This window comes from Labrus bergylta, chromosome 16 (genome assembly GCF_963930695.1).
Source record: "Labrus bergylta chromosome 16, fLabBer1.1, whole genome shotgun sequence".
Taxonomy (NCBI): domain Eukaryota; kingdom Metazoa; phylum Chordata; class Actinopteri; order Labriformes; family Labridae; genus Labrus; species Labrus bergylta.
In genome coordinates, this window is record NC_089210.1 from 25,691,625 (window position 1) to 25,716,584 (window position 24,960).

At 41.3% G+C, this 24,960-nt stretch overlaps 1 protein-coding gene across 2 annotated transcripts in view; it reads left to right on the forward strand.

The window, feature by feature from the left end:
• The window catches only part of olfm2a (olfactomedin 2a), a 50,440-nt gene that overhangs the window by 18,710 nt on the left and 6,770 nt on the right, over positions 1 to 24,960 (forward strand). The window contains exons 1-3 of one of the 2 annotated variants that reach the window (XM_020640901.2): positions 3,749 to 4,165; positions 18,492 to 18,641; positions 24,789 to 24,944. In XM_020640901.2, the coding sequence (XP_020496557.1) occupies positions 4,022 to 4,165; positions 18,492 to 18,641; positions 24,789 to 24,944 (450 nt within the window). In that variant the 5' untranslated portion in view covers positions 3,749 to 4,021. Of the gene's footprint in view, positions 1 to 3,748; positions 4,166 to 18,491; positions 18,642 to 24,788; positions 24,945 to 24,960 lie in introns of those variants that run through there. The other variant, XM_020640902.2, reaches the window with a different exon arrangement.

Sequence of the window (24,960 nt, forward strand, 5' to 3'; positions counted from 1 at the left end):
CATATAAGTCCATCATGCAACATGACATTCAGTATCACCGGTGAAAGTGTTAGGAGCTCGGGACAGAAATAGTACAAGCTAAGACACATGCAGGCTTAAGGAGAAACACATGTTAAGATGCCATTTTCTCATTGCCAAAGGGGGCAGGGGGCAGCAGAGGGAGTGGGAGTGAGGCGAGTAAAAGGCTAAATAAGATTCACAGAGAAGAAGAACAAAAGACAGCAACAGAGGATTGAAGATAATGACGCAGCAGAGAAGCAGCAGAAAGGCAGGCCAATAATTAGAGTAGGAAATATATGGAAGGGCGGTGAAAATTAATCAAAAAGGATTAAATTAATACAGGTTAAATGGCCAACTTCCTCTCTGGCTAATATTTAATGAATGCTTGTTCTGCCAACAGACTCTATGATTAGACAGATGATTGGCAGAGCCGAGAAGTCTTTGAGGTATGGCAGATTGTCCTCATCACACTCATTATTTCCATCCTTTATTTGGTTCCATCACTCTACAAAAGATACCATCTGACCTGCACTCTGTGAGAGGAATTCTGAGTTGAAAGAGTCCTGGTGCACTCCACAGCTAAAGCAAATACATACGTTATTAACAATGGTCTCTGATGAAGAGATGCCTTCAAAAAGAAGAAAGGAGTTCAAGGACGAAAAGCCTCTGAGAGACAGAGTTCTGTAAGGCACTTTGGCTTCAGTTAGCCATTTAGGTTTTGAATGAATGTGTTAAAAACCTAATCTCTGAAAATAAAAAAGTATAATCAGCCACATTTCATATTGATTTAAAAAGACACAGTCCCTTAAGAGTACTTACTGTGTGCTGACTGCTGGTGAACTTTAGATCAGAATCTTGCATGTGTTTATTCAATAATTACAACCAGACAGTCTGAGTTATTTTGAGGTCTGTGAGAATAATTCTCTGATCATTAGAGAGCAACAGAGAGAGTTACACACTTTGCCATCTCCTATTGTTAGCGCCTCTAACTTGTGAAGATCAATTCAATCGAGGGATAAAACTTAAAGACCTCTAGCTTACCCTCCACCATCAAAAAGTCCCTTCAGACTGTTAGTGCTAAGAATAGATTTTCTTATTTTAAAATAAAGTAAAGGTTTGTTTGAGGTAAGACGTGTAAAACAGATAAGAAAATAATGTCTTTTAGGGAAGATATTATGTTAAATATGGTCCCCTCAAGTGTAGAAGAATGCATGTGTGAATACTACGTTGCATTACCTGTATTATCAAGCTATTCCTTAAGGCATCATTAAACCAATTTTGCAACGACGCCGTACAAATTGGATCAAATGAAGAAGAAAAATAAGCATGCTGTAGCTGTGGATTATTTTGTTCTACTGATGTTTTGTTCTGATAATTATTTACTTTTTACAGAGGCTACAACTGCTAGGATTTTTCATTGACCAAAAGATGTTGCAACCATAAGCACAATTCTAAAAGATTGTCTTTGTCGCTTAACACTTTTTTTCTACTATAGTTTTTTCCATGAAGAAGCTTCGTGTGAGAGCTTTTAGAAACACAGATACAAGGGTAAAGCATGTCTGTATCCATGTTTAAATATTTGCTGCCACCCAGTGGATGTGACGATTACTGCATTCTTTTTAGAAGCTGCAATAATTGAAATCTATGACATGGCATATTACAATGCATAGATTTCCTGGCTTGTACAAAGGTGGCAAATAAACACGACTGTATTCGAATAAACACAGGTCAGTATGACACAAATATTTAGACTGGATTTTAAGATAAATGGTTGAATCCATTAAAAATGTCATTAGATAGAAAAAAAGGATATGTTGTCACTAGTGTATATCCACAATGCTCTTGGACATTAGCATAACTCTGCCTCAGTGTTTTTGTGTCTGTTTGTGTGTGTGTGTGTGTGTGTGCATGCATGTATGTGCATGTGTGTATGTGTGTGTGTTTGCTTGAATTCACGTAGATCTTGCTTTCCCTACACTAACACCTCTGTAACGAGCAAAGTGACTGTGTAAACTGTGATACCACATGCCCCCTTACATCCTCTTGACACATCGCCATAAACTGACAACTACCGTTTGCCAGATTCAGTACTGAATAACAATTATTGGGCCTGGGTGTAATTTCACCGGTAACCACAGGGGGCCAGTCTTGCTTCAGAAATGGAGGCAACGTCACAGGCGATACGTGGGAGCCAGCAGGTGAGCTGAAGAGGGCTGACAATTTTTGAACGGGGCTCAGAAAGCTGTCTCTTCTCATATCACTTCCCAGTCCAACCCCACACAGAGGAGCCTGTATCACTCACCCAAAGTGGCTGGGTGGGGAGGAGAACTCATGCAAGGCTGACAAAGTGAATAAGTCAGCAGTTCAGGGTGCAAGCAAGAAATGGAGATGACCTGGCCGTTTTGTCTGAGTGGGCCCTTCTGTCATTAATATGCATGGCTGTTTAGAACATAAAAATCACACTGCCTTGTGTCCTGCTATCAATTGTTGAGAGGAGAAGTTTCAGACCGCCTTAAATCCACATGCTGCCTTGCAGCATCTTGCCATATGCATTGAAAAATCCTGACAGCTATCATTTGGAGAAAAAAAATACACAACCAACATCGACAGAATCAATTTAAACTTCACAACAAATCTGAAAGCTGTCCTACAATAACCACAAATTGAGCTTGAGATATTATTCCTGAGGGGAAATGACACCGAATATGTGACATAGACTCTGTGACTATGTTAAAAGCCATGAGGATGACAACAATACAACAAAGCTTCAAATAAGAAAAAATGACATGTGGTGCCCTTTCACTAAAGAGAGGCATGCTATTGGAGCTGTGGGGGTAGATGACAAATCCTAGTTTTATTGATCAGTTTTATATTGAAATGATATGTATTGCTTTGATCTGATGCACACATCTTTTATGACAATTTATCTTACTTTAAATTGTGTCTCATGCATTGCTCTCAGAGCACAAGTGACATTCTATGCAGTCACTGTCAAGAAGACGTTGTAACCTAATTCAGTGATTTGGTTGTGCCTCGGGCTGAGTGGTGTAAGTAAGAAACTGTGAAAGTGCAAGCAACAGTCTGATGTCATCATGAAGCAGAATGACAGACAAGCTGTCAGATGCAAGCACCTGGATCTCTCCAACATTAATACCTCACCTAACCACCTGCTTGTGTCTCCCATCCTGAGCCCCTGGCCTACCTGAAATCTTATCCAACCATTCTTAAACCATAAAACAGTCCTTCACTCGGTACAAAGTGATTGGGATGCGAGAGCATCTTCAATGCCCAGGAAGCCCTGAGCACTCACATGTCACATTACATAGAGCAGCGATCAGACCTCAGAAATCACTCTCTCTCTCTCTCTCTCTGATCTCCATGCCTCAGAAATGTGTTCTCGCATATACAACAAGATGTGAGTCATGAAAGGACAGCCAAATGTCAAAGACAGAGAGAGGGAAAAGGAAAAGAATGGATACATGCATGCAAAACAGAGCTGGCAGGAGCAGAGCAGAGGCTGATTGGGGAGGGGATGAGACGGAGAGGCAGCCAATGCGCAGCTCTGCATCTTGAGAAAGAGATGGGGAGAGAGAAAAAGGGAGGGAGAGAGAAGGGGAGGGTGAGGGAGTCAGTGGGAGAGAGAGAGAGAGAGAGAGCGATAGAGAGAGAAAGAGAGTGAGTGAGAAAGAGAGAGAGAGGGAGGGAGGGGGTGAGGCTGAGGCAGTCACTCTGGGAGGGAAGATTCCAGGGTGATGCTGTTGGATGTGAGCCGCGCTCCTCTAACCGCTCTCTGGCTGTCCCTTTGACTGAGCCAGCGCTGTGTGAGTCTGCTAGCTGTGATCCATCGGCTCTGGGGGATCTGCTGCTGCTCGGACTGAGGCACAATCTGACTTGCTACTTCCTTCCCTCTGGAGCAGAGAGGGGTTGACTGGAGCAGAGGTCCAGGGCAGGGTAGGGCAGGGCAGGGCAGGGTAAGGCTGGCTGTAGGGCCACTTGCGCCGGGGCCCCACAGGAAGCAAATATGAGCGTTCCCATGCTAAAGATCGGGGCGGTGCTCAGCACCATGGCCATGGTGACCAACTGGATGTCTCAGACCCTGCCCTCTCTGGTGGGACTCAACGGGACCACCATCTCCAGAGGGGGCACCTCAGAGAGGATTGTCAGCGTGCGTATGACTTTCTTTTTCTTTTTACGCAAGTGTGTGTGCACTGAATCTTTTTCATTCATGCTTCTGCTAAGAAAGAAAAGAGAATGCAGATGAAAGATGGAAATAGAAACAAGAGAGTGACGACGTGTGAGTCTGTGTTGATATTTTAAACTAAAAGGAATTTCTGATGACAGTGAATGTGAGAGTGAGTCTCAGGAAGAAAAATAAATGATGATGCAGGTCCAGACATGCATGTGAGAGCAGTATTTCAACCAAACATGACTTGTTCACATATTCCTGCATGCATTGAAGTTGATTTGTCGGCTTCTGAATACAAGGGATGTGTGGTGGAGGGTGCAGTGTGAACGGACGTGGTAAATCATATGTTTTTTGTCGGGGGTGATGGGAGGTAGAGAGACATTGGTTCTGAGTGATGTTTTGACTGATCTTATCCGTCACTCACCTCCAGGCTGGGTAGGATGGTGCTCAGAATCAGAGGTGATGTAGAAAGTCGGGGAGGTTGAGACAATGTTAGAGTTACTTACATGTCTTCTTTCTGCTCGCTCTCTCTGTCTTTTATTCCTCTCTGGCCTCATGGAAGGAGGTCAGACATACAGAAACGGCAATGGAGGTGTTTTTTCATTTAAGTTTGGTTTCACTTTTCTTGTCTTTATGTTTTATTTGTTTACATTTCTTCTTGTGTTTTAAACTTGCACATAAAAGTATTCCATGCGTCTGCCTCTTTAAGATACTGTGCTAAAGTAATGAGAAACATGAAGCTGGGGAAGAAACGAGACATTTCTGGTTCATCTGCGGTTAATAATTGCTTTGCCTTTATCCCGAGTGTTTTTATGGCACCTTTCCTATTAGGCAAATGCCATGGTCTGTTAAAATGATCGAATAAAAATTGAGCATCCCAAGAGATCTGCAGCCATCTGGAAATGTGTGTGTGTGTGTATGTGTGCATGCTTTTGTGTTTAAATATGTACCGAGTATGTGTTGGCAATCTTGTCACAGGAGTGACGGTCCATCTGTTTGGAGCAAAGTTTTGATATTTCATAAGAGGGTGCAGAAAACATCACTTTATCTGTCCTTTATATTTCAGTTGAAATGTTTCCTTTGGCAGGAGGCTGCAGTTCGACACTTTGTTACCTCTGTGAAGCAAACACCGGGTTCAAAGCTTTCTCGTCCATACTGTTGTGTTTGTCTTACAACAACATGTACGTATCACAGCAGGTACTGAATACAACATCAAGGCTAAATCAAATCATCTCAGTAACAATATGAGAGGATAAAGTCTGTTTGAATTATTAAGAACATTAAACTCCTATTGAACACCCACCTTCCCCTTAGGGGTATAATCCACATAATCCATCCATTTATTTTCTATACCTGCTTAACGTTGCTCAGGGTCAAAGAGATAAAAAAAAATAGTGCCTTTGTATATATCGCGGCTGGAAGCTGTAAAATTTACATTTCAAAAGACTGGATACAATAAAATATTACACACAGCCAGGAGTGGATATTTTCTTTTGAGCAGCCCTCTTCACATTGAGGAAAATTGCTTCTATTAAAGAAGTTCATCAAAGTTTCATCAAAACTGATGAGCCAGTGTGATGGTGCCATGATTATTACAGTATAACAGTGTGTTGTGATGGGAAGCGTCTCCGCTTGCAGACAGGAATAATCTCCGCTCATAAACAATGGCAGCGAATAAAACTTTAATGTAAAACCTCGCCTCAAAGTCCCATCACTATTAATGAGAAATTTCCCTGTGATGATCTCAGACGCAGTCATGACTCACACAATGTTTAGGGTTCTAATCAAAGACAATCTAGCTTTGCTCTTATGACACTGTGGTGCTAATTCGCCAGTGGCCATTGCATATCTGCTCCCCACCATGGCACCCATGCATGCATGCTGCGTCCCATATTCTCCCAGCTCGGTGCTATTTGAAAAGTCTGCTTCACTTGCTTTCTACGTCTGTCTTCTAACCAGCTGATCTCAGAACACAGCTGACTGAGTTTATTGGGCCTTTCTGCCACGGCATGGAGCAAAACACTGCCTGGATGCTTGCACACATCTGGATAGTGCAAAACCATGTTCCTTAATGAGAGACCAAGAGACCCTGGAACTCTAACATATACATGGCTCGAGTGTGGCTAAACAGTGTGGTCAAAGGAAGGGTGAAGACCTGACAGGCTGTCCACATTGACTGTTCCTACTACACTGGAAATTATTTTTTAATGATATGTATCTTATAATGAAAGAGGCTGAAGGCACAAATACATCCACATACTCAGCTGCATTAGCAGGCAACTGTTAAAGTGTTAAAGGGATACTTCACCCATTTGCATTAAGCTTTGTATGATTAGAAACCTGGTAGTATTTTTGAATGGTCGTGCATCCCGCCCTCATTTTCCCATGAGATGGGAAATCTTTGTATTTCTAGGTCTGAAAAGGAGCTTCTAGTGACGCAAAAATCGTCACATTGCGTCACTGGAAGCTGTTTCGGTTAGCGGGGTGAAACTACAACGCTAGTTCCTCATATTTTCGACCACTGAAGCTACAGACCAATCACAGATCAGTGGGTGGGACCTCACTCCCAGAATCAAAACTTAACGTTCACCATATTGCTTGGAAGATATGCTAACAGACTCTATGGAAAAAGCTGATAATGGCGAAAAAATATAAATATAGCGACGAGATGGCTACTGCCAAACAGGCCAGTCTTGTGTCTTGGCTGCTGCCGCCGCTGGCCACAGGGGCCGCTGACCACAGGGGCCGCTGGCCGCCGTAGCCACCTCTGGCCGCTGGTCGCCGGTGCCGTCGCTGGCCGCTGGCCACAGCAGCCGAGAAACAAGACCAGCCTGTCGGCAGCAACCGTCTTGTGGCTATATTGCTGGCCGCCGCCAGCCGCCAACAGGCAGGCCTTATGTCTCGGCTGCTGAGCTGGCGGCGGCTGGCGGCGGCTGGCGGCGGCTGGCGGCGGCTGGCGGCGGTGAGGACGAGGAGCCGGGGCCGGCTCGAGCTGGGGCAGACTGGTAGTGTCGGTGCTCTCACTGTTTGCCTATGAACACAGACATAGAGTCTGTTTTCTGCCAGGAATTTCCAAGATCAATTCTGGAAGAAATTTCTGAATCAGTTGAGGAAACGGCCTTATGTGGTACTGCAGCTGCTATCAGGAGGAGTGGTAGAACTAGTAAATATGTCTGTAAACCTGACCTTAGTGGGAGTGGCTTGCGGTGTTGTGCATTCTGGGATTTGGTGTCTTTCATCCACATGAGCCAAAAAGACACTTTCTGCCTTTTCTCGGCCAAGAAGGCACCAATTAAAAAAAAAAAATCACATTTCTACTACATATATGTCAATACAGATTCATGTTTCAACGGGTGAAGTATCCCTTTAAGTGAAGCTCTGCAGTCTTTAGTCTCGATGGTGACACATAAAACCATTTGATGAGAAGCTATGTGAAAAAATGTGGTTGTAGAAATTCTTGAATACACTCACTCAGGTATCTTATGTAAGACTAAGCAAAATAAAAAAAGAGAGAAGGGCTCAGTCAATAATCTTCAAGCTGAGATCTGAAACATTTCTCCGCAGTTCTATTGAAACACACTTCACAAACTTCCACACAGGTAAATAGTCTAAGCAGGAATAACAACAGTATGATGAATAATTCTCACTTCTAAGCAGTGTTGGATCTCACAGTACTATTCTTTAAGTGTAAAAAGTAACTGTGTTTGCTCCTTCACTATTAGCATTAAGTATAAAAGGAGACAAATTACGCCTTGGACACAATGTGACGATGGCACTGCTGAATTTGTTTACGAACACTGAAATCAACAGAGTATTCTGGCATGCTGAGCAATCCTTCTCAATAGTATGGTGTGAAAAATTTGTGAAAAAACAGAGACAAAACTGTGTCATCAGCAGCAGAAGTTTTAAGAGATCATACTTCAAATGTTTTCCAGTGATAATATATTAACATAAAAAAGATGCCAGTTACAACAAGAAGGCATTTTTCTAATTGACTAGTTAAAGTTCAAGGAGGACTGATAAGAAATGTCTCATTTGACTTGACAAAACAATATCCATCACTTCAGCCATACTGTTCTGCCATGTGATGTTCTCTGTGGTAGTTTGTCAATGTACATAAAGTAAGCTTTTGCCACATTTGATTTAAAATGTACAAATACTGGTTATGGTAAATATTTGGTACATATTTCAGCAGGTGCTTACTGACTGAGGAAGCTGTTTTTTCCTGCTCCTGAAGTTGTGCCAGCATGTCTATATTCCAAGATACATCGCACACATACAAGCAGCTGCAGCCTTGGCCTCACTGTGTAGCATTTCTTTTTTTGGATACTTAGGTTTTTTTTATAAATAAAGCTGAACAACAAGTTAGACTTAACAGTGTGAAATATATCTGTATACATAATATTCTCTGCAATAAGACGTTGGGAAACAGTTTTGGTGTTGGCTAGAGAGACTGCAAATCCCAATCTCTTATCTTCATTTAATGCAAAAAAAGAGTTTTCAGAGCCTGAAGGCTTTGGACTGCATTTTGGTCACCAAAGTGTTGTGATTCTGATCATTGTATGGGTAGTATTTATTCACTGCCGTTTCAGCAAGCATTAGCATTGTGCATGAAACTGGTCAGTGTAAAAGGCAAAGAAAAGAACCTGTTGTTATGTAACATCAGAACCCATTGTTTGTAATTTAACCTCTAGCATGCTTTATTTGTATGTCTTGAGACAGAAAGCTGCATGCAAGTAAATCTCACAATCTGCTGTTTGATGTCATTTCTTACCATCAACTATATTCTTACTGATGACGCTTTAAGACCTAGAAAATGGTAAATGGACTTGAGCTTATACAGCGCTTTTCTAGTCTTCCGACTACTCAAAGAAAAACAAACAAGACCGTGAGGATAAAGATTCACTATTTCTATACCTAATTTTATGGAACAATGTACGACAATTTGCACGTAAATGTAGACGATATCAAGTATATCCTGTGTAAATGTCTCTCTGAGTCATGACTGTCTACAATGAGTGAGAAGCACGAGTCCCACCGAGTGCGTTGTTGTGGGAGCTGTGTTTACATCATGTTTACATGGAAGGGAAGGCCATCTCCGACAACTTGCATATAAAGCTGTTTTGAGTCAAGGACTAGAGAAAAGTAGAATTATATAACCTACTCACTGCATATTTGAATGTCACAGAGCGTTTTTAGGTCACGGTCTTTTAGTGTCAATTTACATGCAATGTGAAGCAAACTAAAGTGTGCTAACATTAGCTTGCTAACACAACAATGCAGGCAATTGCAGCTCGAGCTTCAGAAAACATTGATTGGTGATTGGCTTATTGGTGCTTCATTGTGGTGCTTTCCATTTGATAAGTCCTTCATGTGAAAGCTAGCGGAGGGGGGTTGATGGTGTGTCACTGGAGGAGAGCTTCTGTATGGCAGAGGTGTCACCAAACCGCAGTGTTGTTTTGGTTTCATGCTGGTGCTCAAGGGTGACATCTACTGGATCAAAAAGTTCCACATTCTTCCTTTAAATGTCTAAAACCTCTGCCATGGGGTAGGTGTGCGACGGCACAATTTACAGCATGCTGTATAAACTGCCATTTGTTTTGACATTTTCCAGATTAAAGATTTACTGATTTCTGACTCTATCCATTGTCCTATCTCTCATATAAAGGAACAAAAGCAAAAAAAAAATCTTAATCCTGGCATTATTGTAGTCGAGATGGGTGTTAAGAGTGCAAGACTACATGTCACTTTATGAACCTGTTGGTTTGACATCAGATTTTGCAGCTGGCACAGAGAACATCAGATCTGTATTTTCTACTACATACCCCACTCTGGTCAATAAAGATACGGTCCATTCAGTTCAAAGATTGTACATGTATTATAGACTATTTCTATATGTTTATTTGCATACATGTGAGAAGGTTAGCCAAAGCTAAATCCTTATTACATTATTGTTGCACACGCATGACACTGCATGGAAAGATGAAGTAATGAGAGTTTGTGTTAGTGTTTGTGTGTATTCCAGGTTGTGTGAGTGTGACTCTCCCTTTGATATCTAAAATAAGCAAGCTGTGAGGCAGAAGAGTGAAGAAAAATATTCACACCATCAAAAGGGATCATGGAACAACAAATGGCAGCACACAAAGAGCGGGGTGCTCAGAATCCGATTGGGGTCACACTGCCTCTGTCTGTCGAGGTGTGGGACTGTAAACTTTATCACATACTGTACACCGGGCAATCCAATAAAGCAGATTGTAAAGATTGATTCTTGGCTATGGATTAAAGATTAAAGACTGGTGCAGATTTTTATTTGAGCACTTTGTTTTTATGTTTACACTGCTGCCTTCTTTTAAATTTATTCGAGTTCAGACCCGGACAGGTGTCCTCTACTGCCCGGTCAATGTTAAGCGTTGCGCACAGCTTGGGTCTCAGTGAAAGCCAATCTTGTAATGTAATTTTAAATTGTTCTGATACATTAACTAATTATGTGATAGCCTGTGTACAAAGCAGTATTGATCCCAGCCTCTATTGGGCTAGTAATCAGGCTTTTGACATGGTTCATTTGCCATGATGAAAGTGCAATTTCCAGCCAACTGAACCTAAACTGAATCATTGCTTTGTCCTTCAAAGCAATTTGATGCTTTTCTTATTCACACACCTCTGCAATCCATATTTTCCCAGGATGAAGCCCTGACTGTGTTCTCACAGTTTATACAATGTTTTCTCACACTTGCTACCCTGCCACTCACGTCTCCGTCCTCTGCTTAACATCAGCCACGATGAAGCTATCTTTTAGCCATGTAACAGCAGAGACTATGCCAAGTACGTTTCACCGGGGCACCTGGCACTGTGCTAGCAGCCTCCTACAACAAACAGATATCAAGTTGCAGCTACGTGCTTGTACGTGCTGAGCTTAGTATTGTGTCAGTTTTCTTTCACTTGCCCAAGATTCTCTCTTAATGAGCCTGCCTACTTCAAAAAACACATGAAACATCATCCTAACCCCGCTGTCATTCAAGCATGTTCGTATTGGATCAAGTGAGCTGCAGATGGAAAGTGAGCAGGACTCTGCACAGGAGGGGTGGCAGTCACAGGAGTGATGGAGAGTCAGCAGGGAGGAAAAAGGAGGCAGCAGGGATAGGAGCATGATGAGTTTATGACTCATATTATTGACTGGCAACCATGCTGCACTGATTGTGGTAATCGCTTTTCTTTGGGTGGAGGAGAGACCAGGGACTTCAGCAGGAGTCCTCATTGAGTTTTATTTTGAAGGGCACCAGATGGCCTGTGCATTGAGGATTGACTGATTGTTCGTTTGCACAGAGGGGAAGTGAAGTGAATGTTTGTTTGTGTTTGGGCAATTACAGTAATATACAGTAAATTTGAAAAATGAGTTCTGATTGTTTGGCGATGGTATAGATAGAACTAAGCTCCGTGCAGCAGGGACAGATGTTTCTACTTTGCTGAGTACAAGCAGTGAGAGGATTTAAAGCTTGGCACAAATCATCAACAGAGAGAGAGAGAGAGAGAAAGAGAAAGAGAAAGAGAGAGAGAGAGTGAGACAGAGAGAGAGAGAGAGAGAGAGAGAGAGAGAGAGAGAGAGAGAGAGAGAGAGAGAGAGAGAGAGAGAGAGAGAGAGAGAGATAGCCATATACAAAGTAAACTGTAAAACTTGGATAAACAAAGTTGGCATTGCAGATGGAAGCTGAGGAAATGGCTAGATTTTATCGGTACTACCTCTTACCTTGTAATACTTACTCTCAGACTATCTCACCTTGACGTCCCCTTCATTCTCAAAATGTTTCTTACTAACTCTCTACTTAACGTTATCTCAGTTCCTCTGTTCTGGCCCCGTCTGTCCTCTGTGGTGACGCTGTGTCTCAGATGTGATGGCAAGCTCAGTTCACAGTGTAGCTAACGGTCAGCTCTCTGCCATATCTCGAGAGGACTCGTGCTTCCGCCCGTTTGCCCCTTTCTGCCTGCTGCTTATGAAAGTTATAATAGACTTCCCGTCATGCTCATAAAGTTTGGAGCTCTAGATTTATGATCTCATTTAGCTCTGGCTTTACAGCAGCAAGCCAGCTCCAGGGTCGGTGTAATGAAACGCTAGAGGAAGTTCATCCTGCAACTCTCGACAGTGATATGCGAAGCCTCCAACGTCTAATAGGACAATCCCTTCGAAGTTTGTTAATCATTAATATCCTCAGGGTGAGGAAGCGGTCAGGTAATGGCACAAGTTGGTTTGCTGGTTTTTATAATGGTTGCCTTGGAATTACAGAAACCTATCAAAGTATCTAAAAGGCAAAATTTTGAATTACCAGTCAGGCAATGAAACTCAAGCAAATCTCTGCTTTTTGTGTTTTTAACTGCTATATTTAACATGGTGTAGGTCTGGAACAACAGCATGGAAGTTTGTGAGCTTTATAAACTTTGTCTTTTTTTATCCGGACTCCAGGTTTTATGATAAAGCACTGAAAATAGCAGATTTGATTGTAAAATAATTGTCAATCTGGAACACTCTGGAAAAACTTGTGGGCTGCTTTGTAGATGCTTCTAACTTTAGCTTAACTTTTTTCTGTTTTCTAACAATACCATGACACAAATTCTTTATGGGATTACCTGATATGGACTAATGAAATGTTGACATAACTTGAGACACTAAGAGAGTAGTCATCCAGATGTTTGGCACAGTTTGGGCTTATGGAAAACTCTCATCATACATCTGACAGGTAAAACATGAGGCCCATGAAGCTGGTATCAGAGACTGGCGTGGCGCTGAACCAGAGGTGTTGACTCGAGTCACATGACTTGGACTTCAGGTTTAATGACTTTGGACTCGACTTGACAATATCATAAAGGACTTACAACTCGACTTGGACTTTAAGACTAATGGCTCGTGACATCACTTTGACTTGAGCATTATGAATTGAAAATACTTTGGAATTTAAAGTGTGTATGTTAATCTAGGGCCCTATGATCTCTGTGATGCAAAAAACATGCACAGATTACAGAATTTGTCAATGAGAATCAACTGTAAAACATGGAATATCATGGAATTGGGGTAAATGTGAATGTGATTTATGAAAAAACTTTTTTTCCATCCAATATAAAGGTTTTTTTTATAAAAATAGTGAGTTTTAAAAGCGTTTGGTTTATCTGCAGTGTTTTTCTCCTGCTCTACTGCCTGCATGTCAGAGTGCCATGGGGGCATGCTGACACACGCACACACACACACACCAACGCTAGCCATTGTGCGTACCTGTACCTTTAGTGCAACGGAACACAGTCCGTGATCTGTAGTCTTTGTGAAGCATGTGATCCGGTCAAACTGTTGGGTCCACTTTTCTCCATTCACTCCTCTGTGTCTGCATTCATCAATAATCAATAACTTAAAGATAACATTATCTCACTTCCTGCTGTAGTCTGTGACTTCTCCACACAGACTGTATCAAACAGCACTGCATTATATCCAAACACCTAATACAAAGAGCACGCTAAGTGCAAGCTCCCCTTTTTCTTTTATATGCAGGGGCGGCTCCACAGGGTAGCAAGGGTGGCCTGGGAACTACTAGTACTACTATGTCCTGATCTGCTAAAATGATTCGGATTCAAACAGAGAGCTGATCCAGTGGAACACATTGTAAAACACAGAATTCAGAAAAATTACAACTGAGAAAAAAACAGAAAATGTTAAAAAACTGTAACTGATTACTCTGATAAAATGGAATTTATTTTGGTGAAAAGTGCTATTGACTTGTTTAGGACTCCAAATTCAAAGTTTAGGACTTTGGACTTGACTTGGGACTTCCCTGTCGTTACTTGGGACTTGACTTGGGACTTGAGACCAAGGACTTGAGGTTTACTTGTGACTTAAGATAAGATTGACTTTATTAATCCCACAATGTTAAATTACATTTTACACTCTGTTGTTGAACATGCTACACACATAGGCTTAAATAGACACATGCACATACAGGATCTCCTATGGACATGCACTAATGAAGAGATGTCAGAGTCAGTGAAGTGAACTGGCCCTTTGGGCCCCTGTTGCGGACCAGATTTGGTCCGCAACAGGACTTGAACCACCAACCCTCCGGTTCGCAACAGGAGTCCCCACAGACTGATTTACTGCCGCCCCCATTACAGAACAAATGACTTTATCCCACCTTAGTTTGTGTTGAACTAAAACATATCTGAATTAAGAGTCAAGCAGCATACTGAACAGACAAATCTGATACAACTCAGAAAAATTGGGCTAATGCCCGATTACCTGAATTGAATGTGATCCCTTTCGTCTGCAGCATAAAGGAGACAGAGGAGAAAAGCATCTGGCTTTTAGCTTAGTAATGGTTGCACCTTCGTTTCTCATCTCTTCTTCAACTGTCTCAGCAGGTTTTAACTCAAGTTGTCATTCCGTATTGTGACTGAGTACTATTTGAACTAAGCTAAGGAAATAGGAACCATTACTCTTCTCTCTGTCAGCCGTTCTCAAACCACAACTCTTCCATTTCTGCCTATCAGTATATCAGGAACTCCTGCTGCAACAGTTTTTTCTTTTTTTGGGGCGATGGTAGTTGGAGACTAGAAGACATACCAGCAGGGGATGGTGGGACTTCATAGGCCCAGACTGTCACATGTGATGTCATGGGGATAGAGGGAACCCTGGGTTGATGCAAAAGAGGCAAGCCAGAAAACTTAAAAGAGCAATTTTTGCTTTAGCATGTGAGCCTAATTGATTTTTCATCTCTCTTGCCCTCCGAGGTTTCCTGTTGTTTTCATTGCTGCTGTCTTCTTTTTTAATGGGCTTTAGCCATGACTGTGACAGCTTCGAAACCTGGCACTTACATATTCTATTTCATCCTTCACATCTAATGGTTAGATTTCTGAAAGAGCCAACTGAATACCTCCTCTCTCTTGAAACCACCGTCTGTGTCTGGGAGGGGAGGATTGATTATTTTGCAGACCTGAAGTGCTCCCTGCTAGCTGACACTGATAACATGATATGGATAGCACAGGTTATGTTATCATCACTACTTCAATGTTAACACACTGAGCCCTGACCTGGCTACAGTGCAAAAATATTATTCATTTATTGCACTCTGCATATTGTTTTGTAACATTGTTTTGTTAATGAAAATCTTGTTTTTCCTGCACTAATGAGATATCTGATGGCTGCATGGTGTGAGCACTATGTTAAATGACCCAATGTCAATGACCCACTCTTCACTGCAGAGAAGAGCCTTAACCGTATTTACATGAACGAGCCAAGATTCTAAAACATATTCAAGTTTACTTCTTGCACCCAGGGAGATCGGTTTTTATGAGGCCTGATTTGCACGCAGATGTCCTTGCAAAGGCTCAGGCACAAAGCATAAAGGGACAGAAAGATTTGCATTAAAGAAATCCTCTCATAATCCTCTATAGTGCCTGGTGCTGTTGTGAAAATGGGGAAGTTAGTGCAGAATGGATAGGTGGGTGGTAATGAAATTGGAACTGATTCAAATAAGCTCTTAATTTCAGCCCGACATTTATGAAACATTAATGAGGAGGGGAGAAGATCTGTTGCTGAGAGAACTCCCTGGCTCGGAAAGAGCACATGAGGAGCACAGCACGAGTTTAAACATGCTGTATAATGAAGAAGGTGTTATGATAATTGTGTTACAGGTCCTTCTATATTACCTTGCTGACTTATGACACTGCCCAAAATGAAACCAATAGAAAGAAGAAAAAAAAGCAGCCTGACAAACAACTGTGGTTCTCTCTCAAGCTGACAGCAACATCAAATATTGATGCACACTTCTGCATCCATCGCAGGAATCTTTCTGAACCAAAAAGTGAATATCTGGTGCGTAGGCAGACAGCCCCCTCATGTATGGATATGAGGTAATTTTATTGAAGGCAGGAGGCTGCACATAGCCTCAGAGTGAGTAACTTAAGAGGATTCTGCTGTTTGAGGCAAACTTACCTCCACCTGTTAACACTGCAGGATATCAGCTGTAATGAGAATCCAGCGCACCATACTGTGGAATCACAATCCACTATCTTAAACACATTCATAGTATTGTAGCAGCTATTGCATATGCACTGTAGTCCTGCAGTGAGTTCAGCCGCAGGGAAATCCAATAAAATCCCCTCAGGGGGACATCAGATGTGCAGCAACAGTTTTAAAGAGCATGTACAAATAAAAGCATTAATATACATTGCAAGCATATGTATGGTATATTATGTGCTTGTATGTTCATCAGCAGTTATGTCATGTACAGATGTACAGAGGTATGCTCACATAAATATACTTAAGGGCTCAAACAGGCATAGAGTCCTGACAGTGAGTGAGATGCAGGCAGGAAAGCAGACGGAAGAAAATAATCTCACCCTCAGGCGATGGCGGAATGAAATACTCAGTCAGATGCAGTTGAAAGAAACCGAAGGAGATCTTATCGTGGAGTCTGCCTTGTTTGTCTCGTCTTCGCTTCAACTCTGGCCTCTGTAGACCTCTGTCTTCCACCTCCGACTAACATTCCTCCGATGGTGGAATTCCTCAAGATGCATAATGATAAGAAAAGGTGCTGACTGAGAAATCTGCGCAGGGCCTCTACAGGAGCGGGCCGCACACTGACTCACAAATATGCATCAGTATTAAAAAATAATGGAGTGATCATTTAGCCGCTGAGGTCCACTGTGAGTCATTCATGTGCACAGTGGACATTCAGTCTTACTGAAATACAACGAATAGGTGTGTAATATTCTCTGAATAGAAAATGGAATAGAATATTACTCCTGACTTACTTTAATTAAACTTAGATTTATTAATTTAGAAAGTGCATGAGTCCATTCAATATACTTTGAATATAATGAAAAATAAATATGAAAGGGATGTGATAGATAACGGCTGCTTATTGTTTAGTCGACATTATATTATATTTAAGTGTAGCTCACGTAGGTATTTTCTTTTTGCGACAGTTCATTTGGAGAAAGCCAGATTTAAAATTCATTCATTCTGAGAGAGTAAGGGAGAAAGTGGGGGAGGAAAGAGAGAAAGCGGGTGGAGAACCAGGGGACTCTCAGGAGTGACAAGATGTGACAGTGAGCACATTGGCTTGCAGGGCGGTTGCTACTTTACACTCCAATCACACAGTCCCCCCTGTCCCCCAAGACATTTTAATCTGATCCCTGGGCCCGAGAAGACGAGAAGCAAAACACTGAGAAGGAGTGCAGAGCGGCTAGATTTTACACAGCCAGCCTTTTCTCTTCCACTTATGTGGATGGCTCTTTAATTTTATCACTAAAATAGCTGCTCCTTTTCTCATTACATTTTGCTTCATATGCTGAGAGTGTGTAAATGCTGTTTGAATGAAGCCAGGCCTTTTAAAAAGTGTGTGTACATGTGTGTGTTCTCTCTAGCACACAGCACTACTTTTGATTGGATTAGTCAGAGAGAGAGAGAGACATCAACTCTTTCAGTCCGCCCCTCCTCCACTGGTAACAGGCTGCATTATCGATCCTGAACAGCTCCATTTCCTCTCTGTGTCCAAACTTATTAGAAGCTCTGCTATAACGCAGTCTGGCCTGATCTCCCTCCTTTCTTCCTCTTTTCTCTGAAATACCCATTTTCCTCTCATTTGTCTTTGTCTTTCTTCATCCTCCATCAAGATCTAACTCTATCTCTGTCTGGCCATTGTGTGTTTTTCAGCCCTTTGTCTATTTTCCACCAGTGATCTTGTTTTATCTTAATCTGCACTCATTTTTGCCCATTTTCTCCCTCTGGCTCGTCTATCCTCATCTCTTTACTTCATCTTCTCTGTCTTTAACTGCTGTGAGCTTCACTTCTGTCAAGCTCCGGCTTTGCTTTCTCTCTTGATGTAGCTCTCCAGTTAACAGTGAAATAAGACTGTGAATGATTTTGAGTTGTTTGTGGAATCAATCGCCATTAATTGTCTTTGGAGAAGAGTAACTTCTGACAGGATCTCAAGAGAAAAAAGAGAATACCATGGAGACAGTACGACTGCAGCTAAATTATGGTGACAGAATGGGCACGACTAATCATGATATGGAATTTATTCAAGATAATTTTCCCCTCTAAACACTTTCAACAACAACATTGAGTGTTGGATATATCTATACGTTTGGAAATGCTTTCATAGGTTTGTACTCTTTTCAGATTATTGTTGATGCTGGTGGATTAATCCTGTCTGCCTCCATGCATTTTGAAAATTCTACTTGGGAGCAACATAGATAAACTAAAGACGACAGAAGCAACCACTTCATTCCTCTGGTCTAACTTATATATGTCTTTGTGTCCCTGCAGGCTCTGTACCCGAGCCCGGAGGAGGGCTGGCAGATATACAGTTCGGCACAGGACGCAGATGGGAAGTGTATCTGTACCGTGGTCGCACCAGCCCAGAACATGTGTAACCGCGACCCACGCAGCAGGCAACTCCGCCAGCTCATGGAGAAGGTGACAGCTGTCAATAACACACTCACTCTTGAGACACGACTGAAGCCCACACAGACACACAAACAAACAGTCACGCTGCACCGCGCTCGTGTCTGGCACCGTCTGTCACATGTAGGCTGCTGAAGTGAACAGTCTTACTTCTTTTAGTACACAGTTAATCAGCCATGAAGATGAACTGAACTGATTGGAGTTTGGGGTGTTTACCAAAAGGTGTAGGACAATACCCTGCGCACTTATGTTTTCTGTAGCTGTTAATCATAAAAGACTGTAAACTAAAAAATAAAATAAAAACACAAAAACAGCTGGGTCGTAGCTGAGAAGTGTGATAGGGAGTAAAAATGCCGAACAACATGATGCCGTTTGATGACTGACAGTGAAAGCAGTGTAACGTATGAACTAGACAGTGGTAACATTCTCCCATAAACTGCTGTTTTTTGTTACTGAAATGTGCTTGGATTTAAATGCAGAATGTTGGGTGCACATTATTATTATTATTATTGATTATTATTACTTTCAAAGATGATTAAACCCATATTTAAAATCTGTTTAGCCATAGTAGTGTAAAATAAAGCAAAACCTCAGAAAACAGTCAAACTTCAGTTTAGTTGTAATGGCCTGCGGGTTTACGATGTAACTTGGTTTGCAGAGTGTGGCTAATGTTAACAATACTAGCACCTCCAGCCTTTGGTCCACCATGAAGGTTAATAACACAAGCCTGTGCTTTGTTTAGTTATTCATTACTCCAGTTGATATGACAGTTTAAAGTGGCACAGCCTTGAGACATCTTTATCTCACTTTCTAGAAAAAATACTGCCGGATGTGCTGCTTCCATGTGGTGCTGTCTGTTCATTGTACTTGTTTATTTGTAGGCAGTAGAGCCAGAAGATAAGGCTCTAGCCAGTCTGTGGCTATATTCCTGGTAAAATAAAGGTAAAATAAAAAAGCCCCATCTAGCAGCGGGCAGCTACAAACAGCTTGGACATAATATATAATATTTACACTGCGGTCCAACAAGTGAAAATATTAGTAATGAATTTAACCAACGGATGATCTGGTGCCGACAAGCGAGGATGACAATGTTGAATTGCTTAGTTGACTAAATACAAACATCCCTACCCCCTCACCAGACACAAATAAAAACAAGAATAAAGCTTTTAATGACGTTATAAAGGAAGAGGGCTCTGTGGTAGAATATTTCCTGCCATTAGAAAAGGAAGATTGCACTGTCAATTTGCCCAGCACTAAAACATATCCATTAAGATCAATTTAGAGAGGCTTTGTCTTATGTTTGTTTTATGGTTTTGTATAGTTTATATATTTTGTAGATAACATATATAACATTTGATTAGAAACTTGTAAAATAAAGCCATCATAAGAATTGGAAACCTAGAGAAGAGAGAATTTGTAAAAACTGTAAATTGGATAAAATAGAAACAGAGGTCTACTTTCTCCTCGTCTTCTTGCTGTATGAAGCCGTCAGAAAGAACTTGCTGAACCAGGCTACAGCAGCATAGCCACACCAGAAACTAATGAGACTATGTTTAGCAGGAGTGCCAGCACTAATACACTCAGCTGCACAATTTGTACAGTTAATTAGTGCAATAAATGTTGTTTTTTTTCAGTAATAATATATATATATATAAATATATATATATAAAAATATAAAAAGTATATTACTGTTGATTGTTTTGATAACTTTGCTTCGGCAACAACGTTTGTTTACTGTTCCTGTCAATAAAGCATGTTGAACTTGAGCTATAAAATCAACCTAAAGTCAGACAATGCTTTGTTTTCATTGTCGCACAGTCAGTTCTGCACACACTCAATCAGTTCTGCTCGGACTTGAGCTCATTCTTTATGTCTGGAACTCGAATATATCTGTCAACTTTCTTTATGCGTGTAGATGTCATTAAAGTAATACAAGAATGTGTACACACACAAAACCTTCAAGTAAACAGAGAGAAAAGCAAGCATACACTGTTTCAGCAAGCAGACAATAAATCCATTTTTTATATACAAGGAGTAAAGTGTTATTGACCTCTGGCGCAGTGCAGCGTATGCAAATGGGATTTCCTGCTTGTATCCAATGCATGTACACTTGAACACATACACTCACATGTGTGAGACAGACAGGAGAGGACCTCTGATCACCAACGACCCCAAACTGCTTTTTGACTGACATTTGGAGATTTTTAGGCACTGTACCACTTGCCCTAAACTAAATGGTTAAAAAACAGAAATAATGTTTCAAAGCTTTCATTTGCTTGCTGAGCCATGGCAGCTTGCTCACAGCTGTATTTTGTGGACAGTCAAGACTAAAAACACAAGTTTATGAGTTTGGCTCCACAGAGCCGGTGAAAGCCTGTGAGCAGAGACACGGAAGAGACAGGAGGGGCTGACATTGATGTGGTCTAGTGAGGGAGAGGTGGTGGTAAATTGAGATGCTGAATAGGTTCTGAGGTCCTGGCAGATCAATGAGACACCTGAATTCACATATTGCATTCATTCTCATTGAAGTTCGCCTTTTCCCCTGACAGTCTCTGTCTGCTGCTCTTTCAAGCACACATTCATGCAGACAAAACCCACACTCGTACACTCTTAAAAGGAGAGGTATAATAGAGCAGGCATATTCTGGAAGCTTTTAAGAGACAGTGTATATGTTCACAGGGATACAGTATATGCAGAAATGTAAATATGTACTGAGCGCTGTGTAAGAACCGTTATATACAGTATGTATGTGTGTGCATTCTTTTGTAAGCTCAGGCAGTGTATTGGTAAAGGACAAAAACAGCAGGGAAATAAACTTGCCCATATTTTCCTGAAGCACAACATTTGGTCTGTTCCTTGTGAAATATAGCAAAGCTCATATCTCTCTACACAACTACCTCATAGACCTGCAATCACATTATAATTATCACTCAGCCGTTACTATGAACGATGGTCTTTATTTTTAACTCTCAACTCATTACTCTTTATCTCCAAAGATGAAGATAACTTCATCCAAATAAACAAACTGAATCTCAGATTCTTATTGGTCTGCCGAAGGATGTCACCAGGAGCTCATTATTTTTCTTTTCACCAACAACATTTTTTTTTATCCATCTGCACTGTAGGACGATGATGTTAACTGTGACTGTGTTGAAGACATAACCATTCAGAGAAATTAGTATTTTCCTCAGTGAAGAAAATCAATTAAAGCTACCAGAGATGAGCCTTTAAAAACAGATTTATTTGTAAGGGAGTAAATCCCTAAATACCACACTCTTTTGATGTTTATAAAGGTACTTGTTGGTGTCCAATGTATTTCAAGTGAGATGTAGATTTCAGCTCTTAGAATTAGGGTTTCAAATAGTGCCGGTATTATTGTTTATCCTCTTTACATGCACACTGCTCTTAATACACCAGCGATCAGAGCTCAGTGCTCATATCAAAAACAGTCCACAGCTCAGCCTAATGAGGACACCTGGGGTCAGTGCTGTTTTGGCCTCAAACAAGTTGAAAGACTGTGTTTGTGTGTGCAATAAGACATCTTCATTTAAACCCAGAGCATGCGGGATTGAGTATTATAAGCAGACAAGAGCTACAAGGGCTCTCCACTGACAGAGCAAGCCAAGGTTACACTAACAATGTCTAAAGTGCCCTCTGTTAAAGAATGCCATGTAGCATCGAGCTAAAGTCTCTATTCAGATTTCTGCAAAGTTAAGCAATACGGCGTCGAAAGCAGAGCTCACCTTGAATGACGGGGGTGTGAGGACGCTGTCGACATAGAGTTTGAACACCTCGTCCCCTCTGACCTCTCCGTCTGAGTGTCTGGTTTGAGATGGGATAAACTGAGATAGGAGGGCAGAGTCTGCGCTGAAACACACAAACACACTTGAGTATTTGGCACAAAGTGAGTCATTACAGTGGACATGAGGCAGACACACCTGTGAGTGATTGGATTCTTGGAAGTGTGAGGGATGGGAGCATCTGATGGGGCCAGAGGACACTATGAAATGCCTGTTTTTTTTTTTTTTGGAAGATTACTTATCATGGTTCAGAGAATACAGAAAGACCAGGCTGACATAAAAGCCTATAGCAGGAGGGGGAGGGGCGGGGGGGGGGTGTATGTGTTTCGACTTCAGGCAGCTGGATGAGTTCACGAAAACACCTTCTTTCAACTATCCCATCTGCACTACTGTCAAATAGGTTTTAATTGGTGAAGAAAACATTGTCTGACCAGAAAATCCCTGGCCAGTTCATGAAGCGTGTGGGAGAAGACGTTGGGTGTAGCAAACAGTAGGTTTGGACACAGAGTGAATTGAGTGGGCTGTCAAAGAGTAGGCAAGCAAGGCATTTGGTACAAAACAGACTTGATGCCAAAGCGTGACCTATGAGAGTTCAGACTGTTTTTGTTTTGTTAGGAGACATTTCAATAAATATCCATGTGGAGTTTAAGAGGCGCATGTCTGTGTGGGCGGGGCTTGTATTTGTGTGGGTTGTTGGACATATGTACACGTGAGGCTCCTGTATGCCCCAGCAGCTGTGCAACATTTGTCAATGTTCAGATCAGTTCTGGCCAGTTCAGGGCAATGTGAGGGAGATGAGGGGGCATACGAAAGAGTAGGCTGGTTATGCAGCTAGAGAGTGGGCTGTCAAAGAGTGAGCAAGCAGAGTACCTAGTGAAATTAAACATAGTGCAGACCCGAGTCCTCGGAGAACTGAGATTCAATAAACACCTACTTGACAACATGTTTGCTACTCCATGGGAATATGTGCCGCTTGCTTTATTGTTTAAATGTTTCAGTTACTAGTGTGCAGTTTCATTTCGCCTACCACCCTTCTGTTTATAGGATATTTATATCATCACCTGACTCCTGTTGACTTTTATCACATAATTTTTAGATATTATGTTTTTTTATGTAACATCCTGAGCAATTCGGAGCTGCCCTTTGAAGCTCATCACCTCCTCTTCTCTTTTGTTCTTGCTTCTTATTTTTCTGCTTTCGCTTGTCTGTTTGTGTTTATCATAAAAACTTCCATTAATAGCTTGGGCTTTTTATTTACCTTAATCCATGAAATGACCCTCCCTTCATTTGGTACAGGCCTCAATACTAGACAGGCCTTTATTTTTTAAACAAAATTTGAAGGATTTAACCATGTACTGAAATAGGAAATTGATGAATAGATTAAATAAAAAATCCCTAATTGTAAAACAGCCCATCATTTCCAACCAGCTGCACTGTGGGGGGGGGGGAGAGATAGAGAAAGAGAGAGAGACCCCCTGTTAATATAATCACTAAAGAGTGCTGCGCTGACCTATGGAGCAGTGTAAACATACAAGAAAGTACTTTGTTGTTCAAAGCAGATATTATAGTGTTCAAATTTCAGATGACCGATGGAAAAAACATTTGTTTTCATAATTTCAACACCTATCGCCTGCTGATCTTTAATTTTCTTTCTCACAACAGTCAAACAAAAGCACTATTCTGTCTTTTCTGGACAGATTTGAAGGTTTATTTCATTTATTTATTTTGACAGTAACAGTGTACAGCCAATTAGCTGTACCAGTTAGCTATGAGCTAATATGCATCTGTATTCTCTCTGTCTTTCTGCTTTTTCTCCCTACCTTTGGTCAGCAAATTATTTTATCACTGAATGCATAGGAGCCTTTAATTGAGAACTGTCTAATCAGTAACAACAGCAGGCGAGTATAAGGGCCTGGGCCTTAATTTAAGATGGGTTTTAATTTGAAGTTTTACGTTATTTTTAATATAATGTCATGTTTTTATGCTTTGCTCTACACTGAACAAAAAGGTTTCGATTGTCTTTAAGCCGTCAAGTTTTAAAAGGGCATTGCCTTAGTAGAACATATTCTGTTGTTTGTTTTTATTGTCACACTTATACTTCTCTTCCGACTGGATTTAAAGAATAAAACTTCAGTGTTGACATGACAGGGCTTAAACTGTGCTCATTAGTCTACAACACAAGCAAGTTTAGTTTGATTTGCAAGCTGAAATGTAAAAGTCTATTTCTTTAGGATGAACACACAATTATGCAATAATTTGTGTGTGTGTGTGTGTGTGTGTGTGTGTGTGTGTGTGTGTGTGTGTGTGTGTGTGTGTGTGTGTGTGTCTCTGTATGTGTGATTCTATGTGTGTGTATTAGGTTCAGAACATTAGCCAGTCTATGGAGGTGCTGGACCTGAGGACGTACAGAGATCTACAGTATGTGAGGAACACAGAGAGCCTAATGAAAGTGGTGGATGGAAAGCTGAAGGTGGCCTCGGAAAATCCCCGCAGTCTCAATCCAAAGGGCTTTCAGGTAATTGGCTGTCTGT